Source organism: Puma concolor, chromosome E4, assembly GCF_028749965.1.
Source record: "Puma concolor isolate L17-30 chromosome E4, mPumCon1.1.hap2, whole genome shotgun sequence".
NCBI lineage: Eukaryota > Metazoa > Chordata > Mammalia > Carnivora > Felidae > Puma > Puma concolor.
In genome coordinates, this window is record NC_141683.1 from 11,854,110 (window position 1) to 11,874,935 (window position 20,826).

General features: G+C 44.2%; 1 protein-coding gene across 2 annotated transcripts in view; it reads right to left on the minus strand.

Moving 5' to 3' along the window:
- Nucleotides 1–700: 700 nt before the first annotated feature.
- The window catches only part of MTARC2 (mitochondrial amidoxime reducing component 2), a 40,785-nt gene continuing 20,659 nt past the window's right edge, over nucleotides 701–20,826 (minus strand). Inside the window, exons 5-8 of one of the 2 annotated variants that reach the window (XM_086694420.1) lie at nucleotides 12,837–12,898; nucleotides 12,678–12,749; nucleotides 10,772–10,902; nucleotides 701–1,594 (exon numbers count right to left, since the gene is read on the minus strand). In XM_086694420.1, coding sequence (XP_086550546.1) covers nucleotides 10,776–10,902; nucleotides 12,678–12,749; nucleotides 12,837–12,898 — 261 coding nt within the window. In that variant the 3' untranslated portion in view covers nucleotides 701–1,594; nucleotides 10,772–10,775. The remainder of the gene's footprint in view (nucleotides 1,595–10,771; nucleotides 10,903–12,677; nucleotides 12,750–12,836; nucleotides 12,899–20,826) is intronic. The other variant, XM_086694421.1, reaches the window with a different exon arrangement.

Sequence of the window (20,826 nt, forward strand, 5' to 3'; positions counted from 1 at the left end):
AAATTTTTTTCTCTTCAGAACTTTAAAAAAAAAAAAAATTTTAATGTTTACTTATTTTTGACAGAGAGAGAGAGAGAGAGAGAGAGAGAGAGAGAGAGCATGAGTGGGGGAGGGGCAGAGAGAGAAGGAGGCACAGAATCTGAAGCAGGCTCCAGGCTCTGAGCTGTCAGCACAGAGCCCGATGCAGGGCTTGAACTCACAGACCACGAGATCATGACCTGAGCCAAAGTCACTTCGCCGACTGAGCCACCCAGGCGCCCCTCTCCAGAATTTTAAAAGGAAAAATCTGCTTCTCCATTTCAATGGCCGACTTTACAGTTGGCATGATTTTTCAACGTCATCATTTCCAAACCTTAGCCGGGGACAGAGCTAACTTAACCCTTTCTCCTCACAGGGCGCTGGGAATGGAGGTTCATTTCAGTCCCAGAACCCAGACAAGGAAGAGCTGCTCTTCACTGGCCACTGGCCAGTCTCCTCGCCGTCACTGGCCGTCGCGCCTCAGGTGGATCGTGTCGCTCACGATGCACCCCGACCCCCACCAACCGCAGGAGGTAAACGTCCGTGGAGCCCGCTCATTCCTTTGCAAGGAAGCTCTCTGCCACGCTACTCAGAAAAGGGTCAAGAAAAATGCATGACAGTGACCGAAATTCTAATATAAAATGAAAAAAAGCCATGGAAGCAGACTCAGAACTACCAAAGGGAAAGTACAACTGAGATTCACATTTATTAATAATAAACCCCAACACTGTAAGTGGGTTAACGCATCCACACATTACTTCAGTGAGGATTTTTGTTTAGTCATACCAAAATAGTTCATTTCTTTTTTTTTTTTTTTTTTTTTTGCACCGGATTATTTGTACCTAAAAATTAACTGCACCTAAAAAAATGCGCTCGTGCCCCTCATGCCTGCTCTCAACATTCCATTCGTTTTAAAAGCCCATGTTTTCTTTGTCATACTTGAAATTCCAGGCAGTGGACCTGGTGGTTACAGACAATCGAAAATTGTCAGGGCTTAATCGAAAATGAAAACAAGATCTACAAAATAACTTCCATACTCAAGTACAACCCGATTCCCTAATTTGGGGTCCAGAACACATGAGCAAATGTTGACAGGATTCAACCGCCGTGTGAAGGCCAACATCAAGGATTTGTGGGAACACGTATAAGGCACATCAGAAAACAATGATCTTGTTTCCCATTTCTCCTAAAAATACGAACGACAGGGGAGAGGATGTAAACACGTGGGAAAAAGAAATCTGCGGCTTTTTGACTGATTCTTTAGACTTTCTTTACTCACCAACAGTAACGTCAGGGGTTAAAAAGTGTCATCGCTAGAGCAACATTCCAAATAATTTCATAGACAATTTTATTTATTTAAAGAGTCCTCATTACATCCAATCTATATACCTCCTTATTGCTGAATCACCTCTAATACTTTGCCTGCATTAACGTGGAGCATGCGTAACTTCAAAAAGTTACAAAGAGATTCGGCTCCAGGGTGAAGACGGTCAAGGGCTAGGTAGCACAGGACGTGCCGAGGTGGTGTTGGCAGCTGTCGGTAAAGTCCTCATCAAAGCCTCCGGGACGTGGAAACCTGAATAAACGACAAGGACCTCTGATTATTTGGTTTTTTCTCCTACAGGTCATAAATAACTCACACACTCACAGAACAGTCACTCAATATAGTTAAAATGCAGGAAACGTGAACCCATTTGTCCCGGGCCAAATTACCTTAATGGAAAAGAGCAGCCTATTAAGACTGAGTGGCCCGCCCAGTTCTGGCAAGGGCCCAGAGCCCGGATCTCTCTCACATGACATGAGGTGGCACACGAGGGAAGAACACTTTTGAAAGCCATTAGTCAAAGGGCGCCTGGGTGGCTCAGTCGGTTAAGCATCTGACTTCAGCTCAGGTCATGATCTTACACTCCGTGGGTTTCAGCTCCGCGTTGGGCTCTGTGCTGACAGCTCGGAGCCTGGAGCCTGCTTCAGATTCTGTGACTCCCTCTCTCTCCGCCCCTCCCCAGCTTGCACTCTGTCTCTCTCTCTCTCAAAAAATAAATAAACATTAAGACAATAATTTTAAAAACATTAAAAAGAAAGCCATTAGTCAAGATGTTAAAGAATATGTCTGTTTCCCACAAGTCAATAATTCCACTTTAGCAATCTACCTTACAGAAAACTTGATTTGAAAGTGACTCTGCATACAAAGATATATATTATAATATTATTTACAACAAAATTGGATGTAGTCCCAGTGTCAAATACTCTAAAATGGTGCTTATTTATTTCTACAACGTAATGCTATGAAGCCATCAGAATGACCTTTGAAAAGGCTGGAGGTCTTTGGAAATGTGTATGATACATACTTCTGCATATATTTATCATATATGTATGATATATATCTGCATACATATATGATATACAATATATATCTGTATGATATATATTATACATGCATATATTATGAATTATATGTACATATTACATATATAGACACACACACACACACACACACAAATTATGGCTACATTAAACAAACAAAAAAAAAAACAGAATTAAAAAAAAACTTTTTTATGAGAGAGAGAGTGGAGCAGGGGTAGACAGAGAGAGAATCCCAAGCAGAATCCACACTGTCAGCACAGAGCCCAACGTGGGGCTCGATCCCACACACCATGAAATCATGACCTGACCCAAGATCAAGAGTCGGACTCTTAACCAACTGAGCCACCCGGGCACCTCCAGAATAAAATTTTTAAACAGTGACACGGGGTGATTTCTTTCCTCAACTTTGCTGGTATTTTCTAAATCCACCATGAGGAGTATGTATTGCATTCATAATGGAACAGGTAAACTCTCATATAATTAAGTTTTAAATTTTAAATGGATAAGTAACCCCAGTGCAAATATTAACTGCTATTTTTGTAAAGCTTTAATCAACCTGTCATATTAAGGATTCAGAATGCAAAACCATAGTAGGCTCACAAAGTAGATAAGTAACGTTACCATTATTTTTAAAGCCAAACAGAAATGCCCAGCAGAGAAGAAAGTTCTCTATGCTTCCGGGGCATGGACAGCAGGACAAGTGCCTGTGGTGTGTAGGGGCGGGGGGCGGGGGGCAGTGCTGGATAATAAAGCTGAAAGGGAGTTTGGGGCCCAGTGGCCAACAGCATCTCTGTCACATGAAGGGTCTGGGCACTCACACATCCCTCACCACACCCACAGCGTGCACCCTACGTACATCTTACGCCGGTCACCCCTGCTTGGCCCTTCACATCCCCTCTTGGCTCCAGTCCACCCCACGCGTGTGTTAAAGAGCAAAATTTAACTGAGTGAAATGGAAGATCTAATCGACTTTATTAAATGATTCATAAATCAGGCAACATCACATCTAGCAAGTAGAGGGGACTTGTGCTAAACAAAGGAAGGTTTTTAAAGGCAGAGAGAAGATGAGAGAGAGAGAGAGAGAGAGAAAGAGAGAGAGAAAAGAAAGAAAGAAAGAAAGAAAGAAAGAAAGAAAGAAAGAAAGAAAGAAAGAAAGAAAGAGGACGGGGAAGGGAGGGGAGGAAAGGGGAGGGGAGGGAAGGACTTTATTAGCAAGGAATGTGCTGTTTAGGCAAGGGTGCGCCTGTTTAGGCAAGGGGTCTATCCAGCAATTTGCTGCTACTGACCAAGAAATTCCACGTTGCCTGGTTGAAAATTACATTCCTGGGGGGTTGAAACTGCAGTCAGGTTAGGCAGTAAGTCTTGGTTTACTGACTCGAAACCTTAACCTAAGTGAAGCCATTGTGGGGCTGTGGTTTTCTTGTTAACAATTCCCCCTTCTTTTTTTCTTAATTTTTTTTTTTAACGTTTATTTATTTTTGAGACAGAAAGAGACAGAGCATGAACGGGGGAAGGGCAGAGAGAGAGGGAGACACAGAATCGGAAGCAGGCTCCAGGCTCTGAGCCATCAGCCCAGAGCCGGACGTGAGGCTCGAACTCACAGACGGTGAGATCGTGACCTGAGCCGAAGTCGGACACTTAACCAACTGAGCCACCCAGGCGCCCCTACAATTCCCCCTTCTTGATCAGACCCTCAGCTTAACAGAGTTGTGCTCAAAATTTAAGGAATTTGCACCACTGTCAGCTGTGCTCTGTAGTTCTCGAACCTTCTGTTGACCCTCTGTGTAGCATTCACAGGTCCGATGTTTTTGCTTTTTCTCTGTGATATTCACACACTCGAGGTTTACATACTTCAAGTCTATCATCCTCTTTGGTCCTTTTCTGAAGGGGCACACTGATAACCCATACCGACTGGCCGTCGAATGATTCCAAGGTACAGGTGCGCAAAGGGTCTAGAGAGAGGGAGGTCTGGGGTCTCTGGGAATGAAAACGGTTTCATTTTGTTTTGTTTTATTTCAGACTTTTGCAGTTTTATAGATGTCTCTCCACCAACGTCTGTGTGTAATTGGAGTCATCTTAAATGTACTATGGTGGGTGAAAGAACGCAAAAGCTGAAACATGGGGCTGGTCAGGGAGCCCGGGAGAACCAAGCGGCCTTCTTGGGTTTCCCATAATTCCGACTGTTCATTTTGTCTACAGCCACTGTCTGCCCGCCTTCATTTTCCTACGTCAGGAGTAGACCGCTGCCATGTTGTAAGGACATCAAGGTGGCAAAAGCCTGGCAATGAGGGGCCTTTTTGTTTTTTTCCAGAAGAACAATGGACCTCATCCACTTGCCACAATTTTACAATGCAACATAAAGAAGGCTTAGTATTACTGCTTATTTGACAATGCTTCTCATGTAATGTGACGTATCAGATAAGTCCAATTAGTTTATTAGCAAATCTGTTAGGAATGTTCCAGCTCAAAAAGACTTAAGCAGACCAAAAGTCCAGGGGGAAAAAAGAAAAACTTTGTCTTTTTAACAGACAGAACCCCAAATTCTAATTTTGCACCAACTTAGTTTTGATATTAAAACTTATTTGTAGGGGCGCCTGGGTGGCTCAGTCGGTTAAGCGTCCGACTTCGGCTCAGGTCATGATCTCACGGTCCGTGAGTTTGAGCCCCGCGTCGGGCTCTGTGCTGACAGCTCGGAGCCTGGAGCCCGCTTCGGATTCTGTGTCTCCCTCTCTCTCTGCCCCTCCCCTGTTCATGCTCTGTCTCTGTCTCAAAAATAAATAAGCGTTAAAAAAATTTTTTTAAATAAATAAATAAAACTTATTTGTAAATAAATTAATTTTAATGTTAGCCAGGTTGACCACATTAAAATTCCTTTTCAAGGACTCCTTTTCCACAAACCTTCTACAACTTTATCGTTACTATTATTTTTTACATTTTGATTTTGTGCTATGTTTTTCTTCTTTAAACAATGAGCCTCACCTTAGGACAAAATTATTTTCTTTTCCCTCAACAAAAAAAATAGATTTCTATTTCTTATACCTTCTGTTACTGAAAACACATCCTACATTCCTGGCATATGGAGATGTTCTCTTATTAATTTTAGTAACTTTAATTATATATATGAACTCAAATTTTTAACCTTTAGAAACATTAACTAAAATTAAGCAGTAAGCAATTATGAACTGTTACACCAGTGTTCTTTAGATATGTAAATTTACCAATACATTTTTTAATTTCTAGACACATGGGAGTAGAGGCCCCTTTTATTATTATTATTATTATTATTATTATTATTTTAACCTGTATTTATTTTTGAGAGAGAGAAAATGAGCAGGGCAGGGGCAGAGAGAGAGGGGACAGAGAATCCAAAGTGGGCTCCGTGCTGACAGCAGAGAGCCCCATACGGGGCTTGAACTCACGAACCATGAGATCATGACCTGAGCCAAAGTCAGCCGCTTAACCAACTGAGCCACCCAAGTGCCCCTAGAGGCCACTTTCAGGAATGAGAGAGCAAGACAAAAGGGTCCCCAGCGACCACCTGGCTGAATACAGACAGGCCCATCAGGTGACCCACCTCGAAATATCCATAAGCCCTAACTGACCAATAGGCTACTTACAACCAGGCACAAGCACCAAAAAAGGGAAAAAGGGAAAATTCCATGTCGCCACACCTCTTCCTCTTCCCCCTTTAAAAACAGCCCCAGCAAAAAAAATAAAATAAAATAAAATAAAAAATAAATAAATAAAAACAGCCCCAGCAAAAAAATAAAATAAAATAAAATAATATAAATAAATAAATAAAAACAGCCCCAGCCCACTGCTTCATTGCAGACAATCTCTCCTCAGCTGTCCTTCCTGCTACCCCCTTGAAGTGTATTCAATAAACTTGTACCTTTGTTCTGCCTCAGGTGAACTCTTTGTTTGTTTGTTTTGTTTTGTTTGTTTGTTTGTTTGTTTGTTTGCCTCAGGTGAATTCTTGATCATGGCCCTTTCCACCAGCTTCCACCTAATCATTCGTTCCGCATTTGGGGGCCCCCATCCGATTGACAACAGACACCATGATGTGCTTTTTCAAAGTACAGCCTTCCAATGAAGCACAAACATGCTTATTAACAGACCCAAATTTATTTTTAGTTTCTCTGTAATAAGGAAGCCAAAGTAGATAAACCTAGATTTAATCATTAATGTTCCAGTATTTTATCTCATTTGGAAATAATCTAGATACTCAAGAAATTTAACTTAGCAAAACTTGTTTCAGTTTACAAAAAGATTTGGGGAGACTAATTGTAAGTACACACACCATAATATAGAACTGTTGTGAAAAACTGCATCTACAGGCTCTTATTTCAAATTTATATCTGAATTTATATATAAATCAAATTTATATCTAAGTCATTTGCTCTGTTACAAGGAAAACCACAGGCCCAAAATGGTGTCACGTGGGGTAAGGCCTCAAGTCAGTAGACTGAGGCTTAAAACCTAATCTAATTGCCCCAGAAATGTAGTCTTAATGAATCAGTCAGGAATTTTCTGATGGGGACCAAGGAATCACCACCTAGGCCCTCTCCATCCCCCAAAGGAAGCTGAAGTGATCTTCATGTCAAGACCTCCTGTTCCTGCCTGGAACTATCTATCCTTTTCTTTTGCTAATAACTTTCTTGCCCACCCCCCCACCCCCACCATTTCTATAAAAACCCTCCATTTTGAACAACTCCTCGGAGCTCCCCACTACTTGCTAGATGGGCTGCTGCCTGATAAAGCTAGTTAGGTCTTCAAATTTATTTGGTTGAACTTTGTTTTTTAACAGCTCCCAACAATTATGTATAGATTAGCCGCGAAGGGGTGTCTGGGTGGCTGAGTAGAATTAAGCGTCCATTTCTTGGTTTCAGCTCTGCTCATGATCTCATGGTTCATGGGATGAGCCCCTAATCAGGCTCTATGCTGACAGCTGTGGAAACCCTGCTTGGGTTTCTCTCTCTCCCTCTCTCTCTCTGCCCCACCCCCACTCATGCTCTCTCCCTCTCAAAATAAATTAATAAACAGAAAAAAGAAAAAGATTAACCACAAAAACTATGAGACATGAGGAGAACTCATTCATTCTCCCAAGCTATTATGCTTTTGTTTACAAATCCTCTAAGCGATAACAAGTACTTATTTAGCTAGTAAACTCAAGTAGGACAAAAGTTTTATATTTAATATTGATAACTCTAAAAGACACGTCTATTTTAATAGACCAACAACCTTGGGTTAGCTTTAACACCAAATATTTCCTCAGATCACGTGAAGCTGGAAAACATTTGGGTTAGTTTCTATCTTTTTGAGAGTTCTAGAATGTCCAATCCTTACAAATGCTTGCCTTCACACCAACCAAATGGAGCTCTTTTACAAATTAATTTTAGCACTACCATCCAGAGGTAGGAAAATACGTCACATTCATAACATACACACAAAACACACAGATGTAAAAACCTTAGAGTTACTAGTATTGCTGACGAAGAGCTTTAAGATTTGTATCTGTGTCTGGAATTAAGGAGGCCTGCTAGAGTTTGGGCACAAGTGCCCTTAGAGTAGTTTATATTTTCAAAAAGGCCTCTCTTCTTTTTTCTTTTCTCCCCTTAGTCTCAGGTACCTGATTGTGGGCTATGCTTAAATTTCAAAGACATGATAAGATGTGTACAACTTTAAGGAACACAGAAAGAATGGAAGGTCTGCCAAGGACTTTTGTTTCCTTAGGCCAATAATTTATAGGCTTTTTAAAATAGACAGGAACAGCTTTGGGACTGGTAAAGGAACAGGTGAATTTTGAATTGCCTCTAGAGCTGACTTGTATTTTGCAAAAGATCTGTCAGATAAGGACAGCTGTTTTCAATTCCTTAAAAAATTTGGATTGCAACTTAAATGATAGTAGGGGTTGATCCATGCATCCAACTACATTATCCCCAATTTGCTTTTCTCCCTCTTGGTTTATAGTTTGAATTTTAAATATTTCTGGCAGGAGCGCCTGGGTGGCTCAGTTGGTTAAGCATCCAACTTCAGCTCAGGTCATGATCTCGCGTATTGTGAGTTCCAGCTCTGTGTCAGGCTCTGTGCGGACAGCTCGGAGCCTGGAGACTGCTTCCGATTCTGTGTCTCCCTCTCCCTCTGCTCCTCCCCCCACCCCACGCTCTCTTGCTCGCTCTCTCTCTCTCAAAAATAAATAAACATGAAGTATTTCTGGCAGTACTGAATAACCCCCCTTGGATAAAAGATGGTCCTCAATGAGGGGGCAATGGATATTACCTTCCCCAAAGCTAGAGTCAGTCTCAAGGACAGCTAAAAGAAAGAACCAACAACCCCAAATTCCAGACAGGCAGAAAGCCAAGACCAGTTAAACAAAACAAGACAAGCAGAAAGGCAATGGTTACCCCTGGGAGAGAAAGGATCTATAAACAACAGGTTTGGATTTGGAAAGGAAGGGGCAACGTGAAATTGTATTTTTCTCTCTCAGCTGGGCACTACAGACAGATTCAGAAGAGCGGATTCTGGTAAGAATGTTTACCCTTTGCTGACTTCTGCCAGTCTTCCTAGGAGGCCCTTTGCAATGATGACAATAAAAATCATGGCTAATATTTACTGAGCATTTCTTATGTTTCTTGTAGAGCCTGCTTTTAGGCAACAGGCTTGAGCTATGGAAACTTGAACAGGGCAAAAGGGCCCCCAGCGAACACGGAGCTGGATGCAAACAGGCTTGTTAAGCTTTAAGCCCTAACTATCTACTTAAAATTGGGCACAGTTCCTAACACTGCCAAAAAGGGGGAAATTCCACACGTCCCCACACTCCATCACTCTGCTCTATAACCATAGCCCCACCACCACCACCACCACCTCGTGGCAGACAGTCCCTCTTTTGGGATCTCGCCCCTGCTCCCTTGCTGTGTATTCAATAAACTTCTACCTCCTTTGTTCTTCCCTGGGTAAATCCCTTCCTGGCCCATGCTAGCTGCCCCCACCTGAGATGCCCCACATTTCTGTTGCTGTGCTGCAACTTAATGTAAATTAATCCTCAAAATCACTTTGATTGTTTTAGGGAGAACTATCTGTATTCCCACTTTGCAGATAAGGGTACTAAGGCTAAGAGGTTAAATAACTCAACCAAGTTAGGAAATGGAGCTGCTAGGATCATGAACCCAAGTCTACCCGCTGCTGGATCTAGACTGTCTGGACTGTTGCCCCACATTGTCCTCAAGGATTGTCAAGTGAGGGGCGCCTGGGTGGCTCAGTCGGTTAAGGGTCTGACTTCAGCTCAGGTCACGATCTCATGGTTCGTAAGTTCAAGCCCCGCATCAGGCTCTGTGCTGACAGCTCAGGGCCTGGGGCCTATTTCAGATTCTGTGTCTCCATCGCTCTCTGCCCCTCCCCTGCTCATGCTCTGTCTATCAAAAATAAACATTAAAAAAAAAAAAAGATTGTCAAGCGAGAAGGTGAGAAGGTCAGGCCAGAATTAGAAAGAAGGATGGTCAAGAGTTTCATACATGAGGTAACTTTCAAAACTCAGTTTGGTTTTTTGAGAAGAGTCATTTGAGAAAGTCTTCCAAATGACTTTATTTCTATAATTTGGGGGTCAGGCATTATGCTCCAGGCATCAAGGTTTTATTTGGCCTGATGAAATCAGTGTGAGAACATGATTTTATGCCTCACGATTCAGAATCCAGGCACCTTGATGCACTGATACTTTTCAAACTTTAAATCATATTTTAAAAATAAATTTTTAGGGGCTGGGTGACTCAGTTGGTTAAGTGTCTGACTTCAGCTCAGGTCATGATCTCACAGTTCGTGAGTTCAAGCCCCACATCAGGCTCTGTGCTGCCAGCTCAGAGCCTGGAGCCTGCTTCAGGCTTTGTGTCTCCCTCTCTCTCTGCCCCTCCCATACTTGCACTCTGCGTCTCTCTATCTCTCCCTCTCTCAAAAATAAATTAAAAAAAAATTTTTAATAAATTTTACAAAAAGTATTCAATGTTTTTCTCCAAGTTGATATTGAATAATGAAGCACTTCCCTTCCTTTCACTAACAGAGACAGAAAAAAAAAAATCAATACAGAACTCTGGTGACCTGCTCACCTTTATTTCCTTATTCCTCAATGAACTGAGAACATCTACCTGTCTTCTGCTGGGGCTCCTGCGTCAGCATTTTATAAGCCAATGGGAAGTGTGAGAGAAGCCCAGTTGGACTAAATCAGATTGCTGAGGGAAGAAAAAGAAAAGGCACTTTTCCAACTCCCAAGAGCAGGACCCAGACCGCTCATTCTGCTAAGAGTTAAAGCAGCAAAACATAAAAACATGTCAACACTGGAGAACGTGGCCATGGCTTTGAGGCGCTGCGTTCCGGCAGCAGAGCCAGCCCTTCACCATACCATGTCACGGTACCATCCGATACACGGGGTCACCAACGTTCAAGCTGCCGACTTTCTCCACTGAGTAGTAGACCCCAAAAAGTGGGGACGACTTGTAGATCTGCTTCTCAGAAGGATCACACAGGCGGTAGCTGAAAGAAGCAAAAATTCACCGTCAGGCACAAAAGGGAAATAGGAATCTAAGTGCTCTCAACAGAATTCGGGTTTTCATCCTCAGGTGACCTATAAATAAACAGCAAGCCTTTTCTGCTCCTTGGACAGAGAAGTCTGGGGGCAATTAGTCAAACCGCACATAATCCTGGTTTTTCAAGAAGCATCCTCAGATGTCTCAGAGTCTAACCAATTTTTCCCTGGCTTCAGCTTGAGGCCAAAAAGAAAAAACTTATATGTGTAACTCAAAATAAGTAGTACATTAAAAAATAAATAAACGGGGTGGCTGGGTGGCTCAGTCGGTTAAGCGTCCGACTTCGGCTCAGGTCATGATCTCACAGTTCGTAGGTTCGAGCCCCACATTGGGCTCTGTGCTGACGGCTTGGAGCCTGGAGCCTGCTTCCAATTCTGCGTCTCCCTCTCTCTCTCTCTGCCCCTTCCCCACTCACTCTCTTTCTCTCTCAAAAACAAATAAACATTAAAAAAATTTTTAATAAAAAAAAAATGGCATGGGGCTTGACTATTGGCAAAGGTTTTTTTTTTTTAAAGCCCTATCTAAAGAAAACTAACTGAATCTCAAAAATCAAAAAACAAAACAACTGTATATTTGAATAATAGACCCCAAAGAGTGGGAGTCTATCATTAACCTCTTCTTCTAACTTAAACCCATTGAAAACAAATAATAAAAGAGACCAAAGGGAAACAAAATAGAATACACCTCCCCAAAAACTGTTAACTTAGTTTTAAAAACACGTTCTGCATTTATAACTAAAGTCAACCCAAATTCCTTAAATATCAAAACAAAACACCCTGCCATAAAAGAAGTTCCTCAATAAACAAACTGACAACTCATTGTGTTCCAGTATTTCTAATATTTCATTATACAACTTCAATTAGTCTCACATTCCTTGATGTTGAGTCTAATAAACAAAAATAATTACAGTATTTGAGGTCTTAATTTAGAAATACATATTGAATGTTATTAAAAATTGATGTGAGAGGGGCACCCGGGTGGCTCAGTCGGTTAAGCGTCTGACTCTGGTTTCTGCTCAGGTCATGATCTCACGGTTTTGTGAGTTCAAACCCCACGTCAGGCTCTGTGCTGGCAGCTTGGAACCTGCTTGGCATTCTCTCTCTCCCTCTCTCTTTACCCCTCCCCTGCTGGCTTTCTCTCTCTCAAAATAAATATATAAACTTGATAGCGGCTCAGGTCATGATCTCACGGTTTGTGAGATTGAGCCCCGAATCGGGCTGTGTCCTGACAGTGCGGAGCCTGCTTGGGATTCTCTCTCCCCCTCTCTCTTTCTGCCCTTCCCCTGCTTGTGCGCTCTATCAAAATAAATAAATAAACTTAAAAAAAAAATTGCCAAAAGTACTAGAAGATTAGTCCATAAAAAAAGAGAAGGCACGGGGCGCCTGGGTGGCTCGGTCGTTTAAGCGTCTCAGGTCATGATCTCACGGTCTGTGAGTTCGAGCCCCGTGTCGGGCTCTGTGCTAACAGCTCAGAGCCTGGAGCCTGTTTCAGATTCTGTGTCTCCCTCTCTCTCTGCCCCTCCCCTGTTCACGCTCTGTCTCTCTCTGTCTCAAAAATAAATAAACGTTAAAAAAAAAAAAAAAAAAGAGGAGGCAACTTCCACTAACAGACACATACCAACCAGAAGGTGGAGTGAAAGGTGCTCACACAGGGCACCTACACCCACAGGTAATTCTAGGATGGGGATAATATTAAAAGTACATTGGACACATTGCTGTTTACCTCTTCAGGGTTTCCAGTGGCTCCTTCCTGTCTATCACTCCGGTATCTGGGTCTACAGTGGTCAAAATGCACCTGTCATTCAAAAACCAAGAGCTAGGTAGAGCCACAAGCCAATGAACGTGCCACACCCCAGAGGTTGACTCTCGAGAGAACGCTTACCTGGGGCAAGCCAAAACCTTTTTCATCTCTACGCTGCCAATGAGGAGCTCATCCCAGGTATCCTAAGAGGAAAGGATAGGTCATCTTGTGATTTCATTAGTCTTCAAAGCAGTTTATTCTTTGGCTGCTACCAACTATGAAACAAGAAGAAGGCAGCGAGCAAGACACCAAGAAACATGTCCCAAAGGGACGCAAGGGAACACAGCACATCGGTGAGTCCAGGATCCAGCTCCTCACTCCCGGTCTCAGAAACCGGACTCTATCAGTACGGCAAGAACAGACCTTATTTGGGGGGCAGTTGGCCATGAGATTCATAAGTGAACTAGAAGGGCAACTTATTGATATATAATGAGAAATGTATAACTTGCAAGACAATCCCACTTTGTCCTTAATAGCTAAGCTACAGTGGAAGCCAAGTTAAAACCTGATGGTTCTTTGGGGGCGCCTGGGTGGCTCAGTTGGTTAAGTATCCGACTTCAGCTCAGGCCATGATCTCACGGTTTGTGAGTTCGAGCCCACATCGGGCTCTGTGCTGACAGCTCAGAGCTTGGAGCCCGTTTCGGATTCTGTGTCTCCCTCTCTCTCTGCCCCTCCCCTCTCTGCCCCTCTGCCTCTCTCTCTCTCTCTCTCAAAAATAAATAAACATTAAACATTTAAAAAAATCTGATGGTTCTTTGACAAGTGGGACATCACCCAAGGGAAGTCAGTTATGAGATTCACACATTCAACACTTCCACATCCACGGAGAGGCAGCCTGCCCTGGGGGCGGGGAGTGTGGGCAGAGTCCACAGTCACGGGCCCTGCCTTGCTTTCCCGCCCTTGAACAGTGGGTAGTGCCGACATCTGCCTCAGGGCTTTAGTAAATCCTCACAACTTTAAAGAAGGAACTATTATGATCCCCATTTTGCACAAAGAAACACAGACCTGTAGAGATTGCAAAATGTTCTCAGGGTCACAGCCAGCTAGGTTTGAAAACTTCAGATTCTGAGGGCAGGGCTTCTAACCACCCAGCTTGTAAATCAATCTCTGTCTCTATTCATCCGTCTACACATACACATATGTACATGTATATACATACAGATGGAGATCATACAGATGACATTATATATACATAGATATATATACTCATACACACACACACACACACACACACACACACACACACACACACACACGTATAACGAGGGCATGTCATAGGACTCTCTTGCTAACAGAGAGCCATCTGTTATTGCATCACATGCGATAAGAATGTCCCTTGAGAACTTGTTTCCTGCTCTCAACCCAAGTGAGGTTTGGAAGCCATAGGTCCAAGGGATTTGGTGAGAAGTCAGTCTCCAGGTAAGGAAATGAGGCATCATTTCGTCTCATCTGGTCCTTTACTTTTACTCCCCCTCAGGGGACATGAGAGTTTCTGCTGGAGGCAGGGCAAAGCAGTGGGGAGGGACTAACACGTAATGTTTCCTCTTCCACCCCGATAACCAGGTTCCAGTCATGCTCTGGCGCTCTTGCAGGGGTGCATTAACCACCCAGGCCTAGCAGGGTGACTTAGCAAACACAGGAAAGGCACTCCAGTACCTAATGGGGTCTTTCCACCTCACAAATCTCCTACAGGATACGAGCACAGCTGACGTAAAGCGGTCTCTGTGGATGCCCTGGGTTCCCACCCACCATTTATGAAAGCAGTGCTGTGAGGAAATAGAGTCTGTGTTCCCGGGGCGCCTGGGTGGCTCAGTCGGTTAAGCGGCCGACTTCGGCTCAGGTCATGATCTCGCAGTCCGTGAGTTCGAGCCCCGCGTCAGGCTCTGTGCTGACAGCTCAGAGCCTGGAGCCTGTTTCAGATTCTGTGTCTCCCTCTCTCTGACCCTCCCCTGTTCATGTTCTGTCTCTCCCTGTCTCAAAAATAAATAAAACGTTAAAAAAAAAATAAAAAAAAATAAAGTCTGTGTTCCAAACAAGCAGTCGACGGATGAACTACACAGCCCTCGTAAAAGGCAAGGATCACCAGGTAACAAACAGAATCTCTGTACCCTATTATGCGCCCTATGCGAACAGCAAAACTGCAAGACAATCAGAACAGGTGGCTCACCTGGCAGAATGTGACCCCGACCCCCCCTCAACCCCCCCTCCCCTCCCCCCTACCTGCCACCACCACCCCCCACCAGGAGCGTGACCAGTAATATGGCCTCTGCACAGGTAAGTGATGGGCGCGGTGCTACCCTGGCCTGGGGGCAGCCCAAAAGGATGGATTTGGCCACACTTGGCCACACGAGGGTGCTGTGGCCCAAAGAATGTGAGCCCATGGGTTCCCAGCGGGTTGCTTGCCCTCAAGTACCTCCCTTCCAATGCCTTCGTACAAGGGATGGTGAATTTCATATTTTAAGCCACAGATCTGTGGAAACTCTACTTCATGACTATGATATGAGGCAGGAAAGTCTGAACAGTTCAGTTGGGGTTCCTAGCTTAATAAAACAGATTCAATCTTGCTCTTTCACTCTTAGAGAACTGTAGGACCCAGTTTAGAATAACATACTGTCTGCATTCACAGAAATTATCTGAGGCTCCCCAGTTCTAATCACCTATGAAAATATTAATAACTTTATATAATAACATCACTCTCATCCTAATCTGATCATGGCTGGCATTTTGGGTGCAAAGGGTTACTTACAGTAAAAAAACACTAAGCAAGTTTAAATGTAATTAGTAACTCACTTCTTAGATGAAAATAATAAGACCCCCTTATTAAAATTAGTGTGAACTGAGAATGCATAAAATTAGGGGTGCCTGGGTGGCTCAGTCGGTTAAGCATGCGACTTTGTCTCAGGTTATGATCTAATGGTTTGTGAGTTTGAGCCCTGTGTCGGGCTTTGTGCTGACAGGTCAGAGCCTGGAGCCTGCTTAGGATTCTGTGTGTGTCTCTCTTTCTCTACCCTCCCCCCCCCCCCCCCCAGTCTCTCTTCTCTTCTCTTCTCCTCTCCTCTCCTCTCCTCTCCTCCCCTCCCCTCCCCTCCCCTCCCCTCTTCTCTCTCTCTCTCTCTCTCTCTCTCTCTCTCTCTCTCAAAAATAAATAAGCAGTGGGGCACCTCAGGTCATGAGCTTATAATGGTCTGTGAGTTCGAGCCCTGCATTGGACTCAGTGCTGACAGCTCAGAGCCCGGAGCCTGTTTCAGATTCTGTGTCTCTCTCTCTGCCCCTCCCCTGCTCATGCTCTGTCTCTATCTCAAAAATAAATAAAAACATTAAAAAAATTTTTTTAATAAATAAATAAGCATTAAAAAAAATTTTTTTTTTAATTTTTTTTTTCAACGTTTATTTATTTTTGGGACAGAGAGAGACAGAGCATGAACGGGGGAGGGGCAGAGAGAGAGGGAGACACAGAATCGGAAACAGGCTCCAGGCTCTGAGCCATCAGCCCAGAGCCCGACGCGGGGCTCGAACTCCCGGACCGCGAGATCGTGACCTGGCTGAAGTCGGAAGCTTAACCGACTGCGCCACCCAGGCGCCCCTAAAAAAAATTTTTTTTTAAAAGAAACCCTGTGGCATTCTTCCTACACATACACACACACACACACACACACACACACACACACACACACACCACGCACGGAGTGTCCCTTTCTCTGGGCTCCCTCGAGTGTGGTTACACATCTCAGCCCTTATCTGTACCTCAACCATCCAGCTACTGAGCCCTTGATCCTGCTTCGTCCTGAGACCCCTGCAGTCAGACACAGTGACTTCATTTCTGTAATTTCAGCATCTATCTCAGAGACGAGCACCCAGTAAACCCTCGATAAACGTCTGTTGCAAGCATGAGTGTTCCAGAATCTAGGCCAATGTGTTAACTTGCAGGGAACAAGTTTCCTTAGCTGAAGTAAAACTTCGCGTCACAGCCAAACTTCCTTCACCGACTAACACAAGATGCCATACACTAGGAATTAGCAATTTACATGAGATGCGACTTTTCACTTAGCAGACTTAGTAAGGATTACAGGCATCGATGCTGGCAGGGGCATAAGAAAAAAGGCGCTCTTCTGCTCAGCTTGTGGGAACATAAATCGGTATGATCGGTATGCTTCTGCAAAGCAATTTGGCAATATATACGGAAAGCCTTGAAAGTTCTGACTTAAGGGTGCCCGGGTGGCTCAGTCAGTTAAGTGTCCAACTTCAACTGAGGTCACGATCTCAGGGTTCGTGAGTTCCAACCCCTTGTCGGGCTCTGTGCTGACAGCTCGGAGCCTGGAGCCTGCTTCGGATTCTGTGTCTCCCTCTGTCTGTTCCTCCCCTACTTGCTCTCTCTCAAAAATAAACATTAAACGGTATTTTTAACAAATAAATAAAATTCTGAGTCAGCATTTCTTAAGAATCAGTTGAGAAATGTAGACAAAGACTGTTTTACAAAGCTGCTTATTAATTATGTAAGGGGAAATGGAAAACCACCTACAGGCTCAATCACAAAGAAATGGCTAAGTGAGTCATTGCAGAGTTCAAAGATACACTAATACAGAACCACAGAGGAAGTGGTTCTTTTTTTTTTAATTTTTTTTAATGTTTATTTATTTTTGAGAGAGAGAGAGAGACAGAGCGCGAGCAGGGGAGGGGCAGAGAGAGAGGGAGACACAGGATCCGAAGCAGGCTCCAGGCTCCGAGCTGTCAGCACAGAGCCCGACGCGGGGCCTGAACCCACAAACTGTGAGATCATGACCTGGGCTTATGTCAGACACTTAATCGACTGAGCCACCCAGGCGTCCCCAGAGTAAGCCACACTTAAGAAATTACCTTTGTGCCAAAAAAAAAAAAAAAATTTAACTTTATCTGAAAAAGATTCTTGAATTGAATCATTGAAAAGCTTTCCCCTAGGGGCGCCTGGGTGGCGCAGTCGGTTAAGCGTCTGACTTCAGCCAGGTCACGATCTCGCAGTCCGTGAGTTCGAGCCCCGCGTCAGGCTCTGGGCTGATGGCTCGGAGCCTGGAGCCTGTTTCCGATTCTGTGTCTCCCTCTCTCTCTGCCCCTCCCCCATTCATGCTCTGTCTCTCTCTGTCCCAAAAATAAATAAACGTTGAAAAAAAAATTTTTTTTAAAAAAGAAAAGCTTTCCCCATCTCTGCAGCCCGGGTTCCAGATTCTCTCCGAGGCTTTCTCGTGTATGCTGGAGAACACTGGGTGGAGACGCAGTGCGTTTTATCCTGAAAGTGTAAGTCTCCTCCTGTTACACGCTGGCTGGTGTATGTTCCTACAGAATCAAAGGAGACACACTCCTGTAAACCTCCATGCATAATAAATGTGCCAGGAGGAATTCGTTGTTTGGGAAAATCCAGGCAGAAGGGCAGGACGGAAGCCTCAGCCTTTCTGCCAAGCTAGCCTCCATTCCCTGGAGGCCGCCGAACGGAAGCAACGGCAGCCACAAGCTACGAAAGTGGAGAGGGGAGACCCTGAATCCTGGCTGTTTGTGCATCTCTGAGGTGCGTGCACTGGGTTGGATACTCTTCGGGGCTGATGCGGCTGAACCTGTCCCAGGCTCCTCTCAGGGAGGTGAGAACCACGAGGTTTCCAGTGCCTCGTGGAGTGAGAGACCCCAGTCTCCCCTCAGGCTCAGCTCCTGACGGATGCTAAGGGGCCCCACACCCACCAATAGCAGAGTTGGGGAGAAGCAGCCACCGGTTCCATTCCCAAAGGCAGCAGCCTGGGGGCTTTGAACTGCTCTTCAGCACCCACGGCCCACACTGAGAATCACAATCCTCCAGCAGACGAGAGAGAGGGATGAGTGGGGAGGGGGGAGTCCCCCGATGACTCCTACCTCCACTATTCTTCCATCATCACTACCTCAGCATCTGTATTTGTGGGCTATTCTCTAGGGTAGCTTTTAAAGCAAATGGCCACTCTTCGAGGACACGGAGAAAGAGGAACCCCCGTGCACTGTTGGAGGGAACGCAAACTGGTGCAGACACTGTGGAAAGCAGTGTGGAGGTTCCTTAAAAAATTAAAACTAGAAGGGGTGCCTGGGTGGTTCAGTCGGTTGAGCGTCCAACTTCGGCCAGGGTCAAGATCTCGAGGTTCGTGGGTTCGAGCCCCGCGTCAGGCTCTGTGCTGACAGCTCGGAGCCTGGAGCCTGCTTTGGATTCTGTGTCTCCCTCTCTCTCTGCCCCTCCCCTGCTCACTCTCTCTCTCTCTCTCTTTCTCTCAAAAAATAAACATGGGGCGCCCGGGTGGCTCAGTCAGTTGAATGTCTGACTTCGGCTCAGGTCACGATCTCATGGTTTGTGAGTTGGAGCCTCGCGTCGGGCTCTGTGCTGACAGCTTGGGGCCTAGAACCTGCTTCGAATTCTGTGTCTCCCTCTTTCTCTGCTCCTCCCCTGCTCATACCCTTGTCTCTCTCTCAAAAAAAAAAAAATAAATAAAGATTAAAAAATAAGCATTTTTAAAAATTTTAATTAAAGTAATAATAAAAAAATTAAAAACAGAACTACCATATGATCCAATAATTCCAATACTGGGTATTTACCCAGAGAATATGAAAACACTGATTCAAAAAGATACATGCACCCCTATGTTCATCGCGGCATTATTTACAGTAGCCAAGATCCGGAAGCAGCCCAAGTGTCCATCAATACATGAATGGTCACAAAAGAGGTAGTATACGTTTACAATGGAATATTACTCAGCCACAAAAAAGATCTTGCCATTTACCACAACATGGACGGACCTAGAGGGTATTAAGCTAAGTGAGATAAGTCAGACAGAGAAAGACAAATACATACGATTTCACCCATGTGGAATATAAAAAAAAAAAAAATAGGGACTCCTCGGTGGCTCAGTCAATGAAGCATCTGACTTCGGCTCATGTCATGATCTCACGGTTCGGGAGGGGATGGGTGAAAGAAGTAAAGGGGATTAAGAGATACAAACTTCCAGTTACGAAATAATTCAGTCACAGGAGTGAACAGTACAACGTAGGGAATACAGTTAATAATACAGAAATAACGTTGCACTGTGACTACCCTGATCGTGGTGAGCACTAAAACGCAGAATTGCTGGACCACGATTTTGTACACCTGAAACCAACGTAACCCTGTATGGTAAGTAGACTTCCATTTTATGATAAGTACCTTACCTGTGATGCACAAATGGGTATGTTTGTGGGATCATACCTGCTCAAAGGGAATACCCACGTACTTTTGTCATTGAAGGCTTTTATTTCCTTCGTGATCTGAAAAGTTAACATATCTTCAGGCACAGGTAAAATATGTTAAGCACGATTCGGTAGCCAGATCCCCGCCCCTAATTCAGTTCAACAGTGTAAAGGTTTGCTCATTCAGGACCAGGGATAAGTAAGAAAAAGACAGTGAAGGAGATCTTGAGAAACCAACCTCATGTGATTGTTAGAAAGATTAAACGTGCTCACTTATAAAAAAAAAAAAATGGAACGTAGAATGTACAAAGGAAGTGTTTAAAAAAAAAAAGCCAAGAAAGAGGTCATCTTGGAGAGGTTTGAGAGAGATTTGTGATAAAGTGCCTTTACTGATCTCTCTCTCTCTCTCTCTCTCTCTCTCTCTCACACACACACACACACACACACACACAGCCTAACAGAAGAAAAAGACAAAAGAAATTATACAACATTAGGGCTGCAAAGAACCTTTAAAATCCGTTAGCAAAATCTGTCAACTTTAAAATCAGAAAACAGGGGCGTCTGGGTGGCCCAGTCAGTTAAGCGTCCGACTTCAGCTCAGGTCATGATCTCGCGGTTTGTGGGTTCGAGCCCCACGTCAGGCTCTGTGCCGACAGCTCAGAGCCCGGAGCCTGCTTCGGATTCTGTGTCTCTCTTTCTCTCTGCCCCTCCCCCGCTCATGCTCTCTCTCTCTCAAACATAAACACACGTTAAAAAAAAACCTCTTAATAAAATCAGAAAAGAGTGCTCAGAGAGGAGTAAGGTCAAGCTCACAGAGTGGCCCCTCTGGTCTCCACATCCACTTGCAGCTCCTGTAATTACCTTGCTC